Genomic DNA, 23727 nt, shown 5'->3' on the forward strand with positions numbered 1-23727 from the left:
AGTGAAAAAAGAAAGCCCAGCAGAGTCATAGATCTTCAGGCAGATAAGCAGTCATGCTACGTAGACAACTACACATCTATGTTAAAAAGAGGGACTGCTTTTCTAGTGTCTTGCCTCACACCATGCAATACCACCGGATATCTGGTATTAGATTCACCAGGCAAGAGGGAGCAATGCGTGCAGAGCTGTACAACTAACACAGGTTAGGGCCCACATCTAACAGGACTGTGGGCGTTTTCAGGACTTGGGAAGCTAAGAAGCAATATTCACCTATTCTGAGCTCTAAAGAGTTTCCTCTGAAAGAATAAAAACAAATTTCTTCGATTCTTCACACACAGTGCAATGAAGGCCATGCCCTACTGCACAACGAAGAAAATTTATATGTCAAAATAGCAGCTAGGCAAACAAACAGGACCTCATTTGGGAAGAACTAGAAGTTATTTTAGAAATTTTTTCAGTTAAGTTTTAGTTTTACTTTTGTTTACTAAATGCTTTAAACGTTATGGTAAAACGATGGGCAAAGAGCAATAAGCAGAGCTGTCTGAGCCAGCACTCCAGGCAATGCCACCAGCTGCTGGAGGCTTCAGACCACCTTAGCTTCATGTCCTCCTTACTTAATCTTTTTTCTTAAGAGGGACACATAGGTCTTTCTGATATTCAGGCTGGGCTGGGGCTGGAAGAGGACGCAGATAGTGCTACCTGGAGAGCTCTGTGCAGTGACATGCATCCAGCCAGCTGCCTGCAGAGCCAACCTCTGTCTCCCTTTTCTTCTCTCAACTTGGTGGTATCCGACAAAGCTGAATGGAAAAAAGTTTCCTGGAGAAGCTGGGAGTTGCAACTAAACATTATAGAGGCATCTAAACCACCTAGTCAAGTGTATTTGAAACAGAAAGTACCTTGGAATTGAATCCAAACCCATTATTAGTAGAAACACATTTTTAAAAATAATTTAGTCATATCAAAGTTAAAATTGTGGCTGACTGATGTGCTTTGTTTCTGCATGTGCATACTAAGATTAAAATCAGAAATGGCTCATGTCTTGGAAAACAGAGCCCACCTCCCATGTGAAGGTTCAAACCACTGACCCTCCTCCTGAAGCAGTTAAATTTTGCAAAAAATATCTCAATATTTAGTAGATCAGGAGCTGAAATGTCATTGCTTCTCTCCAACACAGCTACTTGTCAGGCAGCACAAAGCTTGTGTCTCTCTCTCTGACTCCAGCCACGCTTCCTACAATGTGAAATACCTCAACTCCAACAGGCACATCCCAGACTGTGCTGCTGCCTGGGGATCAGCACAAGAGGTGGGAAAGCCGAGGGCAAAACCCATGCCCCAAAATGGCTGGGGAGGTGCTCTGTGGGACAGTCGGCTGAAGGAGAGCTTGCCGTCTCTGACAGTAACTCTCCTTGCAACCAGCTCTCCTCCGGCACCTGTCCACTCCCTGCTCCTGCTTACTTGGCTCCAGCCCTTGTCAAAAACCCTGCACCCACCAGTTCAACTCACCGAGTTTGCAGGAGTGGAGAAAAAAAGAGAAAGTCTTCTCCTTTATGAGCTTCATCAAGGGCTTCAGCAAGTGCAGCCACCAGCACAGGGGCAGGACAAGTGTTATGGGGCTGGAAGGGAGGGCTAAGGCAGTGCAGAGGAAGAGGAGGAGGAGTAAGCCTCCCCCTTATCAGCAGCACCCAAGCCTTCTTCACTGCTCCTGGGACTGCACCTCTAGAAAGATGGGCTGGACAAGAACCCAGAGCCTGCACAGAAGGAAAGCATCCTTCCCTAAAGATCAGGAGTACAAGAAGGAGCAAAGGAACAGTATGTCCATCTTTATACTTTTAATTTTTTTTTAATGGTTTATTTCCCATTTAGCTCTCTAACCCTTCTAGATGAAAGGGTTTCTTTATGGAAACTTGTTAAACTGCTATCCCCACACTTTTTTTTTCTTTTAATAACAGGATCTATTTACAAATTAGGGTTGATTTCAACAGTGTTAGCTAACCAGAAATGACAGCTTTATTGGCAAAAACCCACTTGCCGGGGGAAAAGAAATAATTGCCCAACTCTGACAGCAACTCATACACTGCAATGAGTTTTCACACCTACTAATGCTTCTACCTTCTGCCTTAGCACTCTATAGATATACCATTAACCCACATGGTGTTGCCCTAAATATACAGTTTTCAATTCTTATGCCTCCTCTGTTCTTTACTCCTCAAATATCCATGCCACCTTAAAATGAGGCATTTTTTTCCTCCACAGTTGTAAGAACTCCAGTCCAATTCCCTCATTTTTTAATTCTACACAAATATTTGTTTAATTTCCTTAGCACTGGAGCTTGGAGCAAATGTAGTTGCTCTGTTATTTGGTTTTCCACATTTATGAGTGCATTTTTTAAAAGTATTTCACCTCATTTCTTTTCCAGGATAGGCCTGTTACTAGCCAAGTGGCTAAGCAGTGAGCACATAGCGTTGCCACGTGGGAGATCAAATGATATGACCACAGCAGGTCCAAAATACAGCTACAAGGGTATAGCAACCCCTTGGAGAAAATGAATCACTCTCACAGAAAATTCCCTGGAAATGGTTTTTAGGAGTGGCAGAGTTTGTGGCTTTGGAGAAAACCAATCACTTCCCTTCTGTACAGTAAAGACTGCCAAAGTTTGATATAAGGTATAATTGGGCATCCTCAGCATAGCAGAATACGTAGGAAAAGGCATTTATCAAAGTAACGCTAAGCAGTTGCAAAACTGTAAACAAATGCGGACAAGCTATTACCACCCAAGTTATACAAAGCCAGTGATTGAAAGCAAATTCTGTTTTGCTTTTGGCTGGTAGTTGTCACCAAGCACCAGGCAGGGTGAGAAACTGGAACAGGTTGCCCAGGGAAGTTGTGGATGCCCCTCCTTGGAAGTGTTCAAAGCCAGATTGGACAGGGCTTTGGTCAACCTGGTCTGGTGGGAGGTGTCCTTGCCCATGGCAGGGGGGTTGGAACTGGATGATCTTTAAAGCCCCTTCCAACACAAACCATTCTATAATTCTGTGATATTAGGGCATTACTGCATGTCTTCGTGCTGAAAACTTACATTTTCCAAGCACATTGTTAATTTTAGCTCACTAATACTCATAGTACTCAAGAGGATAAATAGAGTTAGTTAATTGTTAAAAAACAGGGAGGTGACAGCAGAAACATTAAGGTTTTTAACTCCAGGTATGTACCTGGAGCCAAATTGTGCTTGATTTTTGGAAAAGGTCCCCCTCCATTGGCACTGACTTTCAAAGGTGCTGCTTTGGAAAAAGAGGCTCAACAGGGACAAGAAATGTCAGAAATTTTTTCGAAAACTGTGGTCTTAAGAGTGACTCACTCAACTCTACCAAAGGAGACAGAACACTATTAAACACTGAATGTGAATTTAAGAGTCTCTGGCCTCCAAATCCCTGCTTGGATCATTAAATACTCTCCCTCTTCTTATCTAAAATCTTATTCAATTCCTGAGTAAGTAACAGGACATAGAACAGTTAAACCCTTTATGATTATCTATTAACTCAAAGTAATGCCATTTTTTTCTGTTTCCATTTGAACCTGATCAGGTGATCAGACACTAAGCACCGAATTCAATAAACATGAAAGTCCTTCTCACAAAGCTTAGTTTAGAACTATTTGTTCCCTTTCAGAGTAAAATAAATCTTCCTTAGCTGCTTTTAAGCAGAAAAGCAAATATACTCTGTCCCTTTATCCACTAGTACTTAGAACATAATACATACTCCAGTAATTTCCTATTATAATAGAATATTTGCATAGGTTGCGAATTTATCCCAGAGGAATGAGGAATTTAGTGAATGGACACACACATTTATTATACTGAATACTCCAGGTAATGCTGGCCTATGATATCAAGCCAACAAGCTGAATTATAGTCATAGTATAATTATGTAATTAATTAACTCTATCATAATTTTTATTTTATGACAGTAATTTTTATGTGCCACTAGTCAATTTAATGGCATTTTAAATTGAACAAAGGCCCCTGAGAGAGATGCTACTTACTGTATCACAAATCTTGTATTCAGATTTCTTTTAATTTCAAAAGCTGACCTAATAAAATTGCTTTATAATTAAATCAATTCTAGCAGTGTCTCCTATGTGATTCCTTTTCTTCTCCCATTTTTAATTATGAAAAAATTCCAGTCAGAAAACACTTGCTACCATAATTATATACAAAAATCATCGATCCCTTTTTGTACCTCTTGCTGCTCTCCTCGCACAGCCTGGCTAGCTTTCCTGCAGAATTTTACTAGCATCACCCAGAGGTGCAGCAAGAAAACTGCACCATTTACACTCAAGAAACTAGAGTTAAATTTGCTTCTATCTTGTCTGAAAAATAGTCAAGGTATGGGAAGGAAGGGGACCTTCTATTTCAGACAGGCACTTACAAGTATTCTGGTGTCACAAGATGTATTTCTCATGTGAAGTAAGGTCAACTAAAGGAAGGGAAGGTTGACCATGGCTCTCATCCACCCAGAGTGGCAGTGACCTTCTATGTGCCACCTCCTATTCTCAGCTGAAAAGTCAAACCAGCAGTGACCATTGGCACCTTCCTTGGGTTGCAAGACTGGAGTGTCCCTCAGGAGCACTCCTTACCATGCAGGGTTTTGGCACCATCCCTGCCTCATGTTCCTCATACAGAAACCCAACAGGATCTCACCCTGACACAGCGCTATTAGGTTATGTCCTTCATTTGATGTTTAATACAGTTGTATTACACTGAGTAAGAAATATGAGCAGGAAGTAACAAAACAAGCCCTGAGGAAGCTGTTTTCATCGGCTTTCTTCTAGGTAGTGAGTGGCTGTATCCAATGGGAACATGATAATATCATTGGGTGGGAGCTGAGCTAAATTACTCCTTTCTGAGGTGAAGATCATTATTGCATTTAAGGGATCCTTAATGTATGTGATACATTACCATATGTAAAACATGTTAAATACAGAATAATACTTCTGCCTCTGAAAGTCAAGTATTGGAGGTAACCGAGATGATACAGGACAGTTAAGAGAATTAAAAGAATATAATTTCTCTGCAGAAATTATCATATTCTGTTCTACTTTCTAGAAATAACAAAATAACAAACAGATAAGGGGCATAAATGGAACTTAAAACAATTTTAAACATAACTGAGTTTTAAAAAACAGCAATATTTGAAGTGAGGTGAAAGTAATAAAATTATTGTAAACCTCTTACCATTTGCTGTGTTCTTTCTGAAGTTATCTAGAAACTCTTCCAGGAGCTGAGACTGGTTTGGAGGGGGTAACAAACACTTTGGGTCCCTAGAAATGTCACCGTCTGACCAGGATGCACATAAAGGCTGCTGGGTCCCATAATGGTTCACTCTCAGAGTAAGCATTACGTTTCTCTCTGAAAACAGTAACTCCATCTGCCTGAGGTCAAGATTGGAAACAGCCTCTCCATTTATGTTCAGTATTTCATTGCCTACTCGGAGTCCTGTGAGCATGTGAAAAGAAAGAAGAAAAACAAAATAAAAATAAGGGAATACAAAATGTAAAGGATCACAAACCAAACCTTATTCACCTTTTATTTTTATGGTCTTAATTCAAATAGTCTAAAACTACCACAAGTCCATTAGAACCGATGGGAGCTTTATTTGTGCTGTAATTATAGAGCTGGACCTCATGTCTACTTTGAAAGGTGTTACACAGAGTACAGCAATTGAGCTGTTTCTTTCTAAAGATGCTACAGGATTTGGTGGGTGGGAGTACAGCACAACTTTCAAGAATATTAGATTAGAGGTACCCCTCATGACTCTGTACAGCACCATAACACATATTTCATTATCTGGGAAGAACAAGGCACTTGTCAGGCAGATCAAATAATTCATACAAAACTGTAACAACAGCGGATGGAGTCTTTATCAGCTTTTATATAAATCTAAACAGTGGCAACCACTGCCTTTTAAGGTCAGCAACATCACATATTTCCATGGTCTTCAGGAAAGAAAACTATGAATAGTAAAAGCAAGAACCATTTCAACAGCAGTACTAAAGCTCCTTCATGTTCTGGGACTTCAAAATTAATGAAGTACACTATTAAACATAAATATGATACAATACCTTCATTGTATGCCAGTCCATCTGGGAGAACATCACTTACAAATATACGGGTGAGATGTTGGTTTTCATCAACCTGTGCCGTGACAGCAAAACCTGAAATAAAATAGGTTTAAATAAATTAAACTTTTTTGGAAACATTTCCCTTTTATTTTGTGCAGACACTACACAATCAGAGGGAGGATACTCCTCCTGAGAACACATGTACAGAGCATAGAAAAATTATCACATTGCTTCTGCCATTGTAAAGCCTGTTAAAGTTAATACAACTTCCAGGAAATGTCATATAAAAAAACCCATGTGCTGTACAAAAAAAAAAAAAAATTACATTTCAAATAAAGTATTTTCTACCTTAGCCTCATGTGACATTTCAATAACACAGCTCACTGTTACAGTAGGAGTTCCGCACCGCGTCCACCAGACATAGAGGTGTCTTAAACAGATCCAAAACCTGCAAACCCATACTATAAAGCAGCAAATCCATATAGACCAGAGACTGAGACAGCCCAGAAAGGAATAATTTATACCAACAAAGTTGGTATAAAAAGTTGGTCTGCAGCTAAAGAACAGCACAGAGCTGCCTTACAAAGGTATCTTTGCAAGGCATGTAATTATTCCTAGGCATAACAGTCTCCCATGGATAAAAAGCCTGCCAGAATTTGAATCAAAGGACACTCTGTGGATACTGTTCCAACAGATGATTCCACCACCAAAAAAACCTTCACCATGGCCTGATTGAAATCTATTGGAAGTGGGCCTTTCCCAAAGACAAAAGAAATGTTCTTGCCAGTGTAAAACAATTGGTTTGGGTCTTATAATGCCTCAAGTCCTTTGCAGACTCAGATTTTCGAGCTATCAAGGATGGCTCTACCTGCTCTCAAGAGACAGAAAATTCCTGGGAAGAGAAAGTAAGCAATGAGAAAAACAAAGAGAAAAATTTCTGAGAGCTGTTTTGGTTAAACTTACCAAAATCGCTTATGTTTTCAGTCTTTGTAAGATGGACATGAAAAACATCTAATGGACAAATTTCTATTTCATCATACACCTGTTGGAAGAAAACAGTTACAGAAGTCATAAAATTATGAAACTGCAAGCAACAAACCCCAATGGTACAGCATGGGAAATAAGCACAATATTCTTTACATCAACAAAGAGCTAAAACTTGCTGTCTTTACACAGAGAACTGTGTTACTGTGCAAGCATCACTGGTATCAGTGGGAATAAATGCAGAGTAAGTTAAAGATAGAAGACTCAGCCCGGAGTAGAGACTGACACTTTGTTATTGTACCAGAAGCCCTGCTTAAATCTTCAGACAGTTCTTGAAGAGAGTGCTTGTAGTGCCTAGTCACCCGAATGTCTGCAAAGGCATGGACTGTGTGAACAAGGATGGCAGAATACAGAACTTTAAAACTTTACTTTAGATCCAAATCACACATATTCTTGGGTGATAATTCAACTATAGCTACAGACATCACAGAAGTTTATCTAAAAGGAGTCACACTTTCCTGGTCTACTATATATTCGTACGGTTCAGGAGCACAATACTCAGTATTTTCATCAACCAGTCTTCTGAGTTGTAGGCCATAGTGTCTTGGCTCCAGCTGTTTCATCTAAGGAATAAAGAGAATGGGGTTTGGGATTTTTTATTTATTTCCAGAATCCCAGAAGACAAAGAAGCGACACACATGCACAAAAAGCTCTTTAGGAATCATGCAAAAGAAACCTTCAAGCAGTCATTTTCTAGCTATTTTTGTGATACAAACAAAACTAGCCACATTGCTTAGAAGATAAGTTTCAAGTGCAATTTCCATTTTCCCTTATGATCCTCCCAAATCCTTTCATAAACTCTATGTCTTGGCTATTGCATTAACTGAGCACTGCTATATGTTTCCAAAGTTATCACGACTGTTTTCTGTTCTTTTGAACTTACACTCACAACCATCTTTTTCTGTCACTACCTTTAATGACTCAGTTCTGCTCAGCAACTTTTTCTTCTGATGTAGAAAATGCATATGCATGTATGGGCTGTTAGGAGAGGGGATGGGATGGGAAGCAGGTCCCTAAGGGTTTGCATTTATTGGATTTTATTTTTATTGCTGGGTTTCAACTACGATCAGAGAGTTTTGCCTATTTTTTTTCACCACGTGAGGTCAAAGCAAAAATCCCATCTCAACAGGATATCAAAGGGAAATAGGAATATTCCCAAAGGATATTAGCCTGAAAGCGCGGAGCCCCTGATGGGAGTCCCTCTGAAAATCAGGATGCTGATGAGCACTGCACAAAACACCTCATTTTAGCGTATTAATATACATTTCTAAAACAGGAGGAAGCAACATTTATTCCTTAGGGTTACTTAACCTCTTTAATGCATCTCTGCAACTTAAAAAATCTAAACCTACTGAGTAACTAGTAATTACCTTTACATTTTATTATGCGTAACAGTTTATGAGTTGCATGTGTTCTATATCCTGAACAAATGTATTCAAATGCACATTTTTTTCTGTATGTGCTATCCAAAAGCCTCAGATGGATAACAGAAATGAGAAAAATATAAACCCCATAAAGCATGAATGAAGGGAAAAAAACAAACAACTCCTTTGAATTTTATCCTTATACACATAACAGTCAAACATGTTCTGTTAAGAAGAAAGATTCCTTACACTCACCAGAGCATAATGAAAATGTAAGAAGGAAAAGAACCAGGATAGATGAGCAGAAAGTATTCAGCATTACAGAATGCTTATGAAAAGCTTTACACACAGAATAGAAAGAAAGAATAAAACAGAAAAATGTTTAAGAAAAAAATCCAAATAATTTAAAACAAAATTTTCATGCAATACAGAGATTGAAAAATTAAAAGTCAGCTTTACAGTTACAAAATATTTTTGAATTATGGAGTAAGAGAGGTAAGGAATTTCCTTTTCAACTTAATTTGACATTTATAAGTTTTATTTATTTTTTCAGGGGTCCTGCATGTCACTGTTAACCATTTCCAAATGTTTCAGCTCTACCGTGCCATCTGGTGGTCACATAATGCCTCAGACAATCCCCTTAGCCTAGTAAAGCGAATTTTAAAAAGTAAAGCCAGGCAATGAACTGTTTCTCCAGGATTCAGTTTCCATCAAGACAAGCAATGAGAAAATTTCTTCTCAGTGATGTCATGGAGACGCATTGTTACTTGACTATAGCTGTGTGCTTATTTTGATTTAAAAACTATAGTTAACCCTAGTTTTTAAAAAACTTTTAAAATAATTTCATATTTTTTTTATTTACAACATTACCAGGTGGAAAAAGCCATTAAATTGGGTACTTTCCTCCATTAAAGGCCTCAAAATTCATTAACTTCACACCAGCTGAATGAGCTCACCTGAAAGTTCACACTAACCTATGCCAAAAGCTACAGCTGGATTTTGTACAGAGCAGGACTCCTTTCTTTCCTGGTTTTTGCCTTTCCTTATGAAGTAAATAAACTATATTTACCAGTTGTCAGAAAACAGAACTTGGGAGTAAAAAGTTAGTATTCTCAAAAGCTTGTCTGCTTAACTTAAGTGACTTAAATCATGAAGTTAGAGCTAAGTTCAAGCACTGACATGTGGAGAGACAGACACTAGGTACACTACGATGTTCTAGCGATGCTGGTCTTTTGAGTGCAGTTAAAACTGGTATTTCTACTTTACCTTCAACCTGTGACTCAGTTTTCTGTCCCAAGAAGCAAATATATACGATAGCCTCTGTAACAGCAGTCTTAAATGTCTTCATCTCCTAGCATTAACTCAACCAGTCTCCGTTACTCCCCTGTGGCTAATTTACACAGAACAAATGGGTGCACTGCAATAATAATGTAGAGTGGACATGTGCTGAGATTTCTCAGGGGATGACTACCTGGCAAACTGTCACTGCTCTTTAAGTTTGCACTGTGCCCTGCCTCAAGCAATGCTTCTTGAAAACCTTCCCACAACCCTGCTACCTTGGCTACAACACATAAATAACACAACTAAAGGAAACACGGCAATGTGCCTTAATACAGTGACAGGGAGATGCTGCTATTACACTCTCACTATTTAGGCATCCTCTAATGTATTTTGTTCCTTCTCAATCCCACAGCTATTGACAAGGTGCAATCGCACACAAAAAAAAATGAGTACCTTGCATGCCAAAGACAAAACATCTTCCACCCTGTGCTCTGGCTTGAGGGTCAGTGCCACTCCTTGGCCATCACAGAAATGGACATAAGTCTGTGCTTCCCAAGCACCCTCCTTCTGGATGCTCTCTGGCACTGAGCAGTAGACATTTAAAAAGTCATCGACTTGCTGCCGGAAACAAGGAAGAAACATACAACATTAGGTGGATGTTGCAATAAACCCCAAAAGTACAATTACATTGGCAATTTGCAGTGGATATGTATTTAGACATGTATTTCCACATGGCAAGACAGGGACAAAGTTCTGTTACCTGCTCTCATTCACTATGGAAGGCTTGATTTTCTTAAGAATGGATTGTACTTCCTCTGCATTCCCATGATGGGCTTTTATGCCTTTATATCATATTAATTGTTGATTTAACTTGAAGTGAAAATACTTAGCTACCTGGCATAATATCACACAAGGAATAAATTCTTAAAAAGAACTGACTACTACAAATCTACCTAACTGACAAATGCAAAAAGAACGGAATTACTGTCATTTTGACAGAAAATGATAACATAGTAAACTTCCAGCAGAGAGCACTGTGGAGCAAGGCCTGCCATAGCCTAATAAAGGACTAAAACAGGAATAAAGAGCTCCTATTCTATTTACAGTTTAAGAACATACTGTTTCATAGCTAGCACAGGGTATCATCCTGTTTACCACTTTGGTTCACATTCACCCTTGTTTCAAAGCCACTCCACTTGATCAAATAACAACATCCACCCTGAATAAATTCCTTGTTGTTTTCTCACCCTTCCATTTTCACACTTTCTTCTGTGCTGCACTTCAGGCTATGCATTTCAAAGGAAGCCACACAAGGAGATGGAAAAACACTGAGAGTTGTTCAAAACTGAGAATTTAACCTATATATTTGGGTTTGCCTATTGAGCACATCACTTAAATGTCAAGACGTTCAAGTCTATGGAGACAGGCTCCCTGGATTCCCCTCACAGTCAATGGAAAGGGACAAAAACCCTGCAAAGTGGCAAAACTGCCACCAGAGACATATGTTAAGATATCCTGAGCTGTTCTCAGAAGTGCTTTCCTCCTCAATGCTTTTTCTTTTGGGTTTTTGTTGTTAGTTTTGGTTTGGTTTTTTTTTCCTGTTTGGGTTCACGGCTTTTGTTGCCTCCATAAAGCCCCTTGATTATGCAATTCTTCCTTCTGGCTCAGCAGGGGCACAAGCCCAGGAGTGCACTGCAATTAAAAGCTGCAGGAAAATCACTGCACAGGGACTGCTTCCCTTGCTACAGGCAGCAAAGTTATTGACAACAATCTACCAGTAGCAACAGGGAGACCAGTACTATTTTGTTTTTCCAAATAACCACCATGACTGTGAAAATTATGCAGTAAGCAATCCTATTCAGGTAATTACCAAACAATGCAGAAATTCAGGTTGTAACTGACCCAGAGTACGGCACAGTAATAATTTTATGCCAGAATAATGCTAGTTTTGGCAGCATAATATTAGTGAACTAATCACATTCACGAATTTCACGCCTCTTGCTCAACTGGCCTTTTAACTAGTTGAAAATGAAATTTCAATTCACATAGGTCCACGGAAATCCTACTAAAATCCAGCAACTATTACACATAACAGGAATTCTGTTATGCTACTGCAATGAATGGAGTGAAGAAATCTACATCAGGTGAATTTTCACATTGGTGGTTGTGGTTTCAGACTGCTCCTAACACTAGTGTGGTTGAAGAAGATAACTCCCATAGAAGCATGGTTCTCTCAGACACCACTAAATCAAGCACCTGGGAATAAATGCTGACCTGCTTCCACGGTGCAAATAACAGAAAGGAGAAAGGGAAGGCTGAGAGAGCTGAGCAGGAACGAGTCAGACTGAATTCTCCAGTGCCTTCCTTCAGGGAAAACCAAAGCTATGTTGCCTCAGCTAGGGAGATGCTCCCAGCAGCTCAGAGGTTTGTAACTACCACCATGGTTTACTGCACTGCAACACTAGTTCTTCAAATCTGTGCAACTGAAATAAAACTCATTATTGCCAGAGATGAAAAAAAAACGAACCCAAAACACAGAGAAAGGTGATGAGAAATAGGTTCAAGGTCACCCTTTTCCCAGAAGCTTTTGAGACAGGACAGAAAGTTCAGTAGTCAATGTGGGATACTTCGCTTTCATTGCTATGTACACCAGTGCTCAAGCACACACCTTGAGATAAACCCACCTTTGTTATTAAACAAGATTATGTACTTTAACTGCAGTCAAGTACTGTTGCTTCATCCACATTTTCCGTCTCAGAAAATCTGACATAGAGATTTTTTTTTTCCTGTTATGCCTGCAGTGACTAATTCCACAATACTTCATTCATTCATTGCCACATAAAGTTATAACTACCCATCCAATTTTCCAGAAATAGGTGCCAGGATTTGCAGACTGTCACACGTTGTGCCACAGGGCTGCTGCAGGACCGATAGGTTACTTCATAATTTCTCCCCACTATTTGCCTGTTTTTATCATCCTTTCCAGGGAAAGCACAGCCTCCGTGGCAGACTTCACTCGTCATCATTCACTGAGATCTTCAGGTAGCATTTTACAAAGGTTTTGATGCTGGTTTTGTTTTGTTTTATTCAAAATCAGCCAATGAAACTGGGCTGATGCCAAAGTAACGGTTTTCAGAGTCACAGTGAGTCATTTCTGAGTTGTTCTATGATTCACTAAAATGTCAGGATCTTAAAAATGCCCACGCTGTATTTAATTCCCATTAAAAAAAAAAAGGTTTTGGAAATAAGGTTGAGATAATAATAATAATATTTTTCTAGAAATAAGGTTGAGCTCCAAAATTCTATTTTAGCACTTAAATTGGGGTGGGTTTTTTAGCCTTGAAACAAACCCTGATAAACTTCATAAAAATCTGGCTCAAAATCTGCAGGGACATTTCCCCCAAGTTCAACCCTCTACCTGGGAAGTGAGGCTGCAAGCCCTTGCCCAAATTTGGAGCAGGTGGCTTTTATCCAGCAGCTACGGAGAACACATAACCCCTGCTGCAAGAGCTGGGTCAAGAAGTCAGACCTCATCTCTTCCCTGAGACACCTTCAAAACCTTTCTTTGTCTCCTCAAATGGTTTCAGCAAGGCCAAATGTGCTTATTAAGCCAGAGGCCAGGAGACCCATCACCAACCTCCAAACCTAACGGTGTCAGCTCTAAACTGAGGGACTGGCATCACAGCCCTTTGGAAGAAACTTTCAGGGCATGCACCCAAGAGATTTTGTGTCTTGTTGGGATTAGGAGAGACCAAACTCTTCCATGTTTTAACAGGACTGGACAGGAATGAATTGTGTTTTCTGTCTCTGGGGTGGAAACTGGATGCCATCTCATGCCACACCCAATGGTACATTCTGAAGGATTTTGTTCCCAACAGGAGATAATTTCACCCAGAAATCCCTCATAATTATAATTTATTTTGAAAAAAGAGGAGTGATTTGGTTTAAATACTTGCCCACCTCAGGACATAACAAGCAAGTGGTAAAGTAACTAAGGGAATTCAGGTGTTTCAATATAATTCTTCAAAAAAACAGACCAAATGTGAAGATACCTTCAGAAGGCAAAACAGCATTATAGGATTAGCAGCTGTGAGTGGGAGATGCCTCTCTTAGTGGTATAACTGCTGCATAATTACATATTTCTTTCTTACATAGACAGTAAATGAATGCACTTGATGAGAAAATAAAACATGTAGTACATAATGATACAAAAAAACAACATAAAAACTTATGAAAAATTATGAACTTTGCCCAAACCTTCCTCACGAGATTTATTACAGCTCTTCATTACAGTTAATCATTTTCAAGAGCAATACTTCATTTTAAATGCAGCTTTTGACTTTCTGTCTAGTACCTGGTACACAAACTCAGCTGAAAGGGAACAGTACTGTAGTATGATTTTTTTTTTTAAGTCTTCTTCAAGTTTTAAATGGCATTGGTGGAATATCTGGTTCAGGGAAAAACGGAGAAAAACGGACAGGGAGTAGATGGGAAGACAAATCTCTCTTTTAGTCTGGCACATGCTGCCATTAAAGAAATCCAGCTACACCATACAGAAAATAAAGTCCAGAAGCCCTGTGGCTAAGACTTAATTTGAATTTTTTACTTGGACTCTGCACAAGCCTACTGAGGGAGAAGAATTCTGCCTGCATAAGCCTTGCAGTACAAAGACAACACTTGGTGGCCCTACGTGTATGCAATTACGGATTTTGGAGCGTCCTTCTTGCTTCCAGACTGAGGGACAGCAACGTTATTCCCAGGGAGGCTGTGGGAGCTGAGAGGGGACCGTGACTCATGCCAGGCAGGGGTGAGAAGCAGCTTTCCTCCTCCTGGGCACTGGAGAAAACCAACCACGGCTATTTACTGTTGAGGGGATGCTGATTCCTCTTCCTTTACTTAGGCAGTCTCCAGCTATACATTAACTCACACTTCTCTGATGGCATGCTCCACAGATGTTAATTAGATTTACTTTGCCTTTATACTCAAAATATAGGCAAAGGGGAAAAATACGCCTTGGGTTTTGCCATACTGTGAAGGATGTTTTCAAACAAGCTTGGTTCCAAATCTCCCTCAGTGTACACACTGTGAGGATTAGCGTTGTGAAGAAGCTTCTAGGGGTCTTTTTTTAAAAGGTTACCATGCATGTCCGGAAACGTTCATTAAAGGGGTTTCACTAGCGGAATTATAATCCTGCCATCTAACACTAACTGTATTTTATGAGCCTCTGAGGGGTTTCTGAACCAGCCTTGTACACTTAGTGATATACATTCAGGAACAGGCGTATCTTACCTCAGCAGAGTTGGCTGAATGCTGGACACCAGCAAATCCATGTCCTCCAGCTGCATCAAAAATCTATTAAAAACATTGCAGATAAAGAAATAGGTTAAACAAATAAAACCTTTTATTTCTTACCTGTGTTAGGTAAATTCTTTGAAAAAAAATAAAATTAAAACTAACTAAATAAATATATATCAAGCTGTTAAACCCCAGGGATCTTTTTGTACCTCCAATCACTTAATTCTGACTAGATGTATTAAAAAAATACAAATTTCCCTCTGTAAAGAAAATCTAAGCAAGTTTTCTCTTTCAGGCTACTTGCACACTCATATTCAAATATGTAGGAAAAAACAAGGAAATGAATGTTTTTATATCTACTGTTTAGCAATAAGATTAAAGTCCTTCAGCTTAAAATCATGCCCTTCACTTGAAGTTATGGTTTCACCCTTTAGAATACTGTTAGGTACGGCTACAAATCTCAGAGAGATTTAAAGGAACTATTTCAAATCACTGTTGCTGTTTTCTAAAACTTCTTAACTTACAGTTTTTCATCTCTTCTAACCAAGCAGTTAGCTTGACACTATCAACGGAAACTTTTAGCTTAGCTTTAAAGGCATACTTGACCCAAAACTTGCACTACTAAGTAATGAAAAGAGCTGACTACAGTGTCTGCTTTGGAAGTGATGAAAGCAGAAACTGAGACTTACATTCCCCGTGTGTTCTGAAAGCTTAACTACTAGTATCTCACAAAGGTGTTACACTTACTAATAGAATTTTTAAAAATTCAATAAATGGCTATGGATACAATCAGATATTTTGGTGATAAGGGTTGTATAAACACACAGAAAGATCTAGAGAGTTTATAAATGATGTTGAGATTTTCAGGCAATAACCTGTACAAATATAAACATAAGCAGCATTTTTTAAATTCCGTCAGCAAATCAGGACAATATAAAACTTACATCTGATAGGTTTTTATTTAGGGTTGTTGTTGGTTTTGAGCTGGGTTTGTTGGGGGTTTTTTGTACTAGCAAAAGCCTTTTGGATAATCCAATACAAATAAAGGGCACTGCTTTCTGAACTTCCCCTTCCTCGTCTCACCCACAGATGTAGTCAAAGTATTTTATTGTATATGATTTCTCAAAACAGTTTATCATTTAGACACAAGAAAGCAGATAAGCATTTAAGATACTGAGGATAATGTGAGCCTAGACATCCCCCATCTGCTACAGTGCAGTTTTATTAACTGATTTGTGAAAGACTGATCCACTTCAATGATGTTTACAAAAGACTCCTAGCATAGAAACTCTGAACCCTTTTTTTAATTATTTTTTTTTATTAAAACCATAAAATTAAGATAAAATTAGAAACTACTCTGACATAACGATGTTCAAGACTGTATCATCTAATTTTGAACCTAGGCTACGGCAGTTTAAGACGTACCATCTCTAGTCAAATGAACTTTAATTAAATGCAAGAAAGCAAGACATTTTTAACCTATGGTTTGACACAGACATTGCAGCACAATGAGCAGAGACGCGAGCTCCGCTACTCTGCTTAACCTAGTTGCACAGTGGGCTGAAAGAGACAAGAAAGGCAGCCTCAGGCCTATTCTGATTTTGATATACAATTATGCGTGATTTTGATATACAGTTATGTGCACACACACAAGTCTGAGCAAGGATGTGGCTCCGCTTTCAGCCACCTTTTAGGTTCATTGGTCAGTTTTCAAGCCATTCCCTTAAAAATTCCTCACTTTTATGGGTATGAGTCATAGCCCGGAGTTATTCATATTCAATGCTTGGCATTTACATTTCCTTTATTTTACTGTAGGATGTTAAATTAAAAAAAAAAAATCAAGACCCTAAACTCATGGATGAAAATTAATACATTTTTAGGCAGCTACTTGTGAGGTTTGGAATAAGGAGGGTGAGAATGTGCCGGGGACACCTCTGCCTGCACCAGGGCCCCCTCAATCGTGCTTGGAAAAGTGCTGGGAAGGCAGTACTAGCCTCCTCTCTTCGCCACAGAAATAAGATTCCCCATCCCCAAGCTCTGCAGAATCCCCTTCATGGGCTATAAAGCATACAGGAGGATGTATTACCCAGTTAAGACAGCGCAAGGTATCAGCTCCACTGGGAATGGAGCTAAGGGGCATAACATCCCTTCCCTCAGAGTTTTTATTAATAAAGAAATAAAGGTGCAGGACTTGCAGAGTGACCTTATACCTGCTAGGGAACACAGGCAAAATTATGTGAAAAGGATAACTTTGAGAAAATTTCTCCTTCAGTTCCCTCATAAGACAGCCTTGAGTATTCTTTTCTTATCCAATTCACTATGTAAACACACCTTGATCAATATGCTAAAATGCATAACAGTGACCCAAAGAAGCTTAATCTCAGTGTAACACATAAATATTTACCTATTAAAAATACAAACCACTAGACCAGAAAGTCCTGATGTGTTATTTTGCAACACTAAATCTGTTGCATCAGCTCTGGGAATACTGCAGTATGAGTACAGACAGGCTTGTTTAAATATGCCACAAGCAGATTATCAGATATGCAAGAACAGCCAATTTTCAACTGCTGATCATAGAATTTTGACTAATAAAATCAAAATGCAAGGGCCAGGGAACAGCAGAAGCAAAGTAACCTAATGAACAATGCACAAAATATGGCTTTGCAGAAGAAACAGCAGACATTGCAAAGGATAGTGAAAATAATTATGTTCTGAGTGTGAGTGCACCTCAAACCTGCAACAAACATTCAGATGGTGTAAACTGGCATGGGTTTATTAGTCAGCTGTCTGCACTTGCAGCTGGCCTCCTGCGTGACATCAGTGCTCTCCTGTTGGCCAAAAGGTTTTTCCAAGCAGGTCGTGTTGCTTTGAGAGGCTATGCCAAAGACAACCATCTTTGCAGCAGTCTCTCCTCTTTTTTGCCATGAAGACTCACTTGTGTTACTCTATGTTACATTGCAATAGTAATTCGGAGTCACAGTGATAAGTCAGCACAACACTGTGTTAAGGTTCTCCAGAAAAACCCTACCTCCGAACAGTTTGCAATGTGCCAGAAGGCAAGTTTTCTTAAAAATTCAAACCTGATGGTCTCGTGCTGCTGATAATAAACAAATCAACTGGGCCAAAACCTCTTATTCACCAATCTTATTCATCACAAAGAAACCCAAAATTAGACATATAATCTTTACAAGTGATGGTCCCATTACAAGTCTGCCATATCTACTGAGACTGCGAACACAAATTTGATGGACAGACGTCTCCTACCCTGTGCACCAACAGCACCTCGTAGGATGAGTCCCAGGAGAAACAAGCCCATCTATGCTATTCCCCAGCAAGTAAGACTTACCTGAGTGATGGAAGGTCGCTTTTCTTTTCCTTTTCTTGCCAACGTATCCAGTCCTTTTAGTGAAGAAAATAAACCCTTCTTATTTCGGACTCTTTGTGACAGAGATAGGGTACGTTTCCTGAGAGCAGCTTCATCCCTGGAGCAGATCTATTTAAATACAGAGACAGGCCTTCCTGTATCACTTTCATAAGAGCAAAATATTGCCAGTTGTTTCAACTTGAGGCATCAAATGAGAGTTACTTCAGTTCACCTCAATGTAATATGCCAATGTGCAAGGACAGCGTTTTAAACTTTCAGCGATGAAGCTTGCTTTGGTATTCCAATGGCATGACAGTGTAATACTTTTGTCATGGGGCAAAATTAGAAGGTAATAGGAAGGAAGGAACTGAGAAAACACCACTCTGTACAACAAAAGGAGTTAATGAAAAAATTCCAAAGAAGAATGATAACCTATCATTCAGATATGAAATTGCTAAACGAAGAAAGACTCTCAAAATTGCCAAACATAAGAGATAAATGTGCTATGGCATTGAGTTATTAACAAGCAATGACATAAACCACACAGATAAAAACAGCGGCAGAGAGAAACACATTCCCTGACAGGACTTTCAGGACTACTATTCAGGTTGACTCCTCATGCAGCAAATGCGGCCCAACCCTCTCTGCCAAGATCAGCCTCACAAGCTCTGCCAAGGTTAAAGAGCAGAGGCAAACCTGCTACTGTTGTACTTTGCTTAAAGCCAAGAGGGTGACAACAGTTTGCAGCAGCTGAGGATCTTCCTCATTCTTCTTTGCAAACACAGGCCGCTGTTCTTAAAAAGTGACTTATAATTTTTTATTCTCTCTAGTTTTAGTCTATTCTAAAAATATTTCCTCTTCAGAAGGGTATCAAACTGTTTCTGAAAAATAGAGCCATCTGGGACCTCTAAAAAGATCAGCTTAGCCCAGAGGGACCTAAATCACTTTTGGAAATTTCAGAGCTGGGCACTTTTCATGCTAAGTGACTTATCTCCTATGCACTTTGAACTCTGTGGAGGTGAAATTGCAGTGACAAAACTTCTACACAATGATTCATCTACATCTGAAAAATATTTTGGTTTCTTTCTCTTTTAGACATAGCTCAGAAGTACTCAATTCTGGAGTCCTCAGGGGCCAAAGAAAAGTTTTGGCCATTTCCTCATGGTTTCAAATTCTCTGCAGAAGAAAATTTTTTGCAGTCAAGGAACAGGCAGAAAGGGTGAGAGGGAAACAAGGCTTTCTGAGCCAATGCATGTGGGTACAGCTGCGTACAATTCACATCAAAGTACAATATTAACAATGGCCTTGTGTAACACACCCATGAAAAGTGCACTCGGACTTACCAGTGCGTGGAAGGATGAGACAGAGAAAATGCCGAGCCGCCCCAGTGCCAATTTTGAAGGACGACTGGCAGCAGCCAAAAGGCTCTTTGGGTTTGGGAGCTCCCCACCCTGCAAACTAGCTAGGTAACATCGCATTCGGAAAAGGTCCATGTTAAATTTTTCCAGGTTCTGTTCCCATTGCTGGATCTGTTTAGATACAAAAAGGGACAATTAAAAGGGGAAAAATATCTTTGTGGGCTGTGCTGAAAATTTCGAGCTCTTCCATAAACCCATAGTAAATTACTTTCATCTGGTGGTATATGGATTAGATTAGTTATTCCCTGCCAAAACACATTCAGTCATATTGTGTTACATCAACCCAAAAGATGGCTTGAAATAAAACAAAGCTGGTGGTCTTAAATGCATACTGACAAGATGAACATACCATGAACTTCGGGTAGTTTGATAGCCACAAAAGCAGTTACATAAAAACACAACCCTGTGGTTCACGAAGGCTTCTTTTTTTTTTCCTTCTCTCTCCCTCTTTTTGGAATTAGTTTTGTTTCCTTAATTTTTATGAGCTTAGATTACAGAGCTGGCTGTCTGAAAGAAAAGCTGCCTAGTGACACTAATGCACTAACACAAAGTGAAGTAGCTAACTGATAGGTCCTACTCCTTCTTTACTATCATCCCACGGCCTCTCCATCTGTAAACAGGAGACAATATCGGCAACACAAACATGTGTGCGGTTCTTTGTCTGACTTGTTAAGACATTCTGCTTGCTGAGGCAAACTGCAAAAATTAGCTGTATTTGCCCAGTGCAAATCATTGGACCAAAAGCAAGAATGTATACGTACATTTCATGCAATTTTTAAACATACCTAACAGTTACATGCAGATGTAACAGATAGCTTAATCCAGTTTCAATGTAAAATTAGGAAAGTGAAGAGACTCAAATATTTACTAGACAAATAAAATTCTGAATCAAGACTCAGATGACAGAAGCTAAAATTTGACCCACATTGTACAATATACATTAATACTGATACACAGTGCAAATAAAGAGGCAGCCGTGTTTAATAGAGTAGGCACATTCACACATGGGAAAGCAGAAAAAGCATGTCCATTAGGTTAATGTACACTAAGTTCATGTATCAAAGATTGTTAAAATCCCTTGAGAGTGCTGATCTTCCAATGTCAGTTCCAATCACCGCGTGTTGGTTGTTCAACAGGTGGTTTAGGGCTGTGGAGGAAGTTCATCACGTTTTCTCTAATGTGTATTGACTTCATATCTTTTGGCACACCCTGCCTGTCCCTGGGTGCACAGGACATTATCACCTCACGTTTTGATTAACCAAGGTTGGGACAAGCACCTTTGTGACTCAAAAAGCAAGCGGAAAAATGTAATAAAAATCTCAGGTGAACTATGACCTGCAGGCTCATCTAGAAGCAAAATCAGTTCTTAGTTTCCATATAATGCTGCCAAATATCACAAGAATGCAACAAATATCTTGCCTCTTACTTTCAACAATGAAGGAATGAGCAATGAAAGGGTGAAAAAGACTCTGTTAAAAAAATGGTACTAAGGCTTGTACTACAACTGAGACCTCACCTATTCTGGCTTCCTTACACATGTGCTCACAAACTGTGGCACCAGTTATGGCTATGCTTTCAGAAGTAAGAGGTAATCTCCTTTGTCAGGGAGAGTGAAAAAAAGGGAAGACAATATACCATCTTGTACATCCATGAATGCAAAATCATAATTTACAATACTCTTAAAAAAAAATAATCTTCAAGGTATGACTATTAAAAGCATATGACAGAATTTACAAAAGCTTATCATGAGAGCAATTCACAAAAGTCCAGAGAAAAAGGACAGAGATATACAAAAAACTCATCAAATCTCTCATCACAGACAAACAAAGCACACATACTTTGTGGTCCAGAAATAATATCATTAATAATATCAGAAACAATAATAATTCTTTTTCTTGGGTTTATTTGATCATTGCCCTTTACTTTGCATTCTTTGTGCTCTCAGTCACTCCTCACAGAACATTTTTCTGCTTGCCAGTACTTTATGCATGGGCTGACTCCAATAGGAAGTTTTGTGATGAGCTCTTTCTCTGTGTCGACACTCAACTTGAATGAAAACATGGTTGTCAGCTTTTCACAAAGCCAAAAGCTTTTCACAAAGCCAAAAGCTCAGGTGAAGTCTTTCCCTTCAGGACGACACTTCCATGGGTACAGAGTCAAGCCAACTTCAAATAGCTTGGGAACAGAGCAAGGCTTGTTCTGGGCACTGCTGGAGTGGAGCATCTTGTTCCCATTGAGCATGAGCTGAACACAGGCATCCTTGTGCTTCTGAGGCCTTCTTCAAAACACCCATTAAACATTTCTCCTAAGTTTTACTTCAGGATAAAGATAAACTAAGAAGGGGGAGTGGGGCACAACATGAGGACATTCTGAAGAAATAATTAAATTACTGTGTTTATCAGTCACGCAGGATGTGTAACTAATCAGCTCCAAAAGCATTGGTAATCATGATGTTACATTTAATGGCATTAGCAAAAGCTGTAGGCAGGGAATTTCTGGGATTGTCTTGTAGTCTTATCAAAACCAGGGATGTCTGGAACCAATTGGAGACCATGAACCAATACCAGCTGCTATTTGTCTAAGCCTTTTAAACTACGATAATTCTTCCTAAAGATTTACATTCTTGAAGGCTAAATGGGGGAAGCACACAAACAAAAAAAAGCAACAACTTCAAAGTGCAGTATGACCTGGTCCACGAAGTTAATTTGCAGCCTGAAGACTAGCTGTTGCGATCCTTATTCTGTGATTGTGTGAGGCAAATCTTGCTCCACATAGGAGAACTGTGCGAAAGACTGCTCAAGGACTTAACTTCCTCATGCACAGACAAAATGGCCCTTTTGAAATTGGCTCAAAAGCAAATAGGGAAAAGTGGATGCACTAGACAGCCATGAGAGCTGCAATGGGTGACACAGGTCAACAGCAGCATGGAGTGAGTCTGCAACGAGATAAGAGATATGGAGCAACGTGAGGCATGCCAAAACAAGCAAGCATCCCCGCATGACCTGCTCAGCATTGCACTTGCCTGCTCCACTGGCTACAGCGGCCAGGGCATCCAAAACCATCCTCTCTCAGTCACTGTTTCAAAACCTCCATATGAATTTCTAGAAAATGCATTAAAGTTTTTTCCTAGAGGAAAGGGAGGATGTTGTTCTCAGTACAGGCAAATGTTAGGTAAGGATTTCTGGGTTTAGTGGCAGCATGAGGGAACCTGGGAGAAAGGCAAGGAGGGGCCACCCAAATAAATGCATTCAGCCTAATAGGATTCCTGTAAGGTACGGAGAAAAAGGAAGAGAAATAGAAAGCAGTAAAATGTGGGAAGCCTTATGAATTTGGACCATGAATTATTTAGCTTGGGCCACCAGGAGAACTCACACAAGGAAACCTGGTGCAGGGACAAGGCAGTAATTACGTGGGGAGTGATAAGTGAGGGCACGAAATTTTGCGTCAGAGACTTAGTTCAGGAATGAGTTTTTAAGAGTTAACATACAAAGGAACATCAGCATCGTACTTTCACAAAATCACAGAATCACAGAATATTAGGAGTTCGAAGGAACCTCGAAAGATCATCTAGTCCAACCCCCCTGCCAGAGCAGGATCACCTAGGCTAGGTCACACAGGAATGCGTCCAGGCGGTTTTGAAGGTCTCCAGAAAAGGAGACTCCACAGACTCCCTAGGCAGCCTGTACTTTTGGCAGTACTTCAGCAGTAATGAACAAAAATAGCCAATTCTCCAGGTTAGTGAAAAACCTATTCAGACATTAAGAAACAACTGTAAATTAATTATATTTTAAATCATACAAACAGATGAGCTAAAAGAATCACAGAATCACAGAATCACAGA

General features: G+C 39.5%; 1 protein-coding gene across 1 annotated transcript in view; it reads right to left on the reverse strand.

The window, feature by feature from the left end:
* The window catches only part of TIAM2 (T-cell lymphoma invasion and metastasis 2), a 59924-nt gene extending 39927 nt beyond the window's left edge, over positions 1 to 19997 (reverse strand). The window contains exons 1-7 of the mRNA XM_010179192.1: positions 19812 to 19997; positions 18451 to 18597; positions 10260 to 10424; positions 7614 to 7724; positions 7081 to 7159; positions 6118 to 6210; positions 5231 to 5491 (exon numbers count right to left, since the gene is read on the reverse strand). Of these exons, the coding sequence (XP_010177494.1) occupies positions 5231 to 5491; positions 6118 to 6210; positions 7081 to 7159; positions 7614 to 7724; positions 10260 to 10424; positions 18451 to 18597; positions 19812 to 19961 (1006 nt within the window). The 5' untranslated portion in view covers positions 19962 to 19997. The remainder of the gene's footprint in view (positions 1 to 5230; positions 5492 to 6117; positions 6211 to 7080; positions 7160 to 7613; positions 7725 to 10259; positions 10425 to 18450; positions 18598 to 19811) is intronic.
* Positions 19998 to 23727: the final 3730 nt, after the last annotated feature.

The sequence above is a fragment of the Mesitornis unicolor genome, unplaced genomic scaffold, assembly GCF_000695765.1.
Source record: "Mesitornis unicolor isolate BGI_N332 unplaced genomic scaffold, ASM69576v1 scaffold23462, whole genome shotgun sequence".
NCBI classification, from domain to species: domain Eukaryota; kingdom Metazoa; phylum Chordata; class Aves; order Mesitornithiformes; family Mesitornithidae; genus Mesitornis; species Mesitornis unicolor.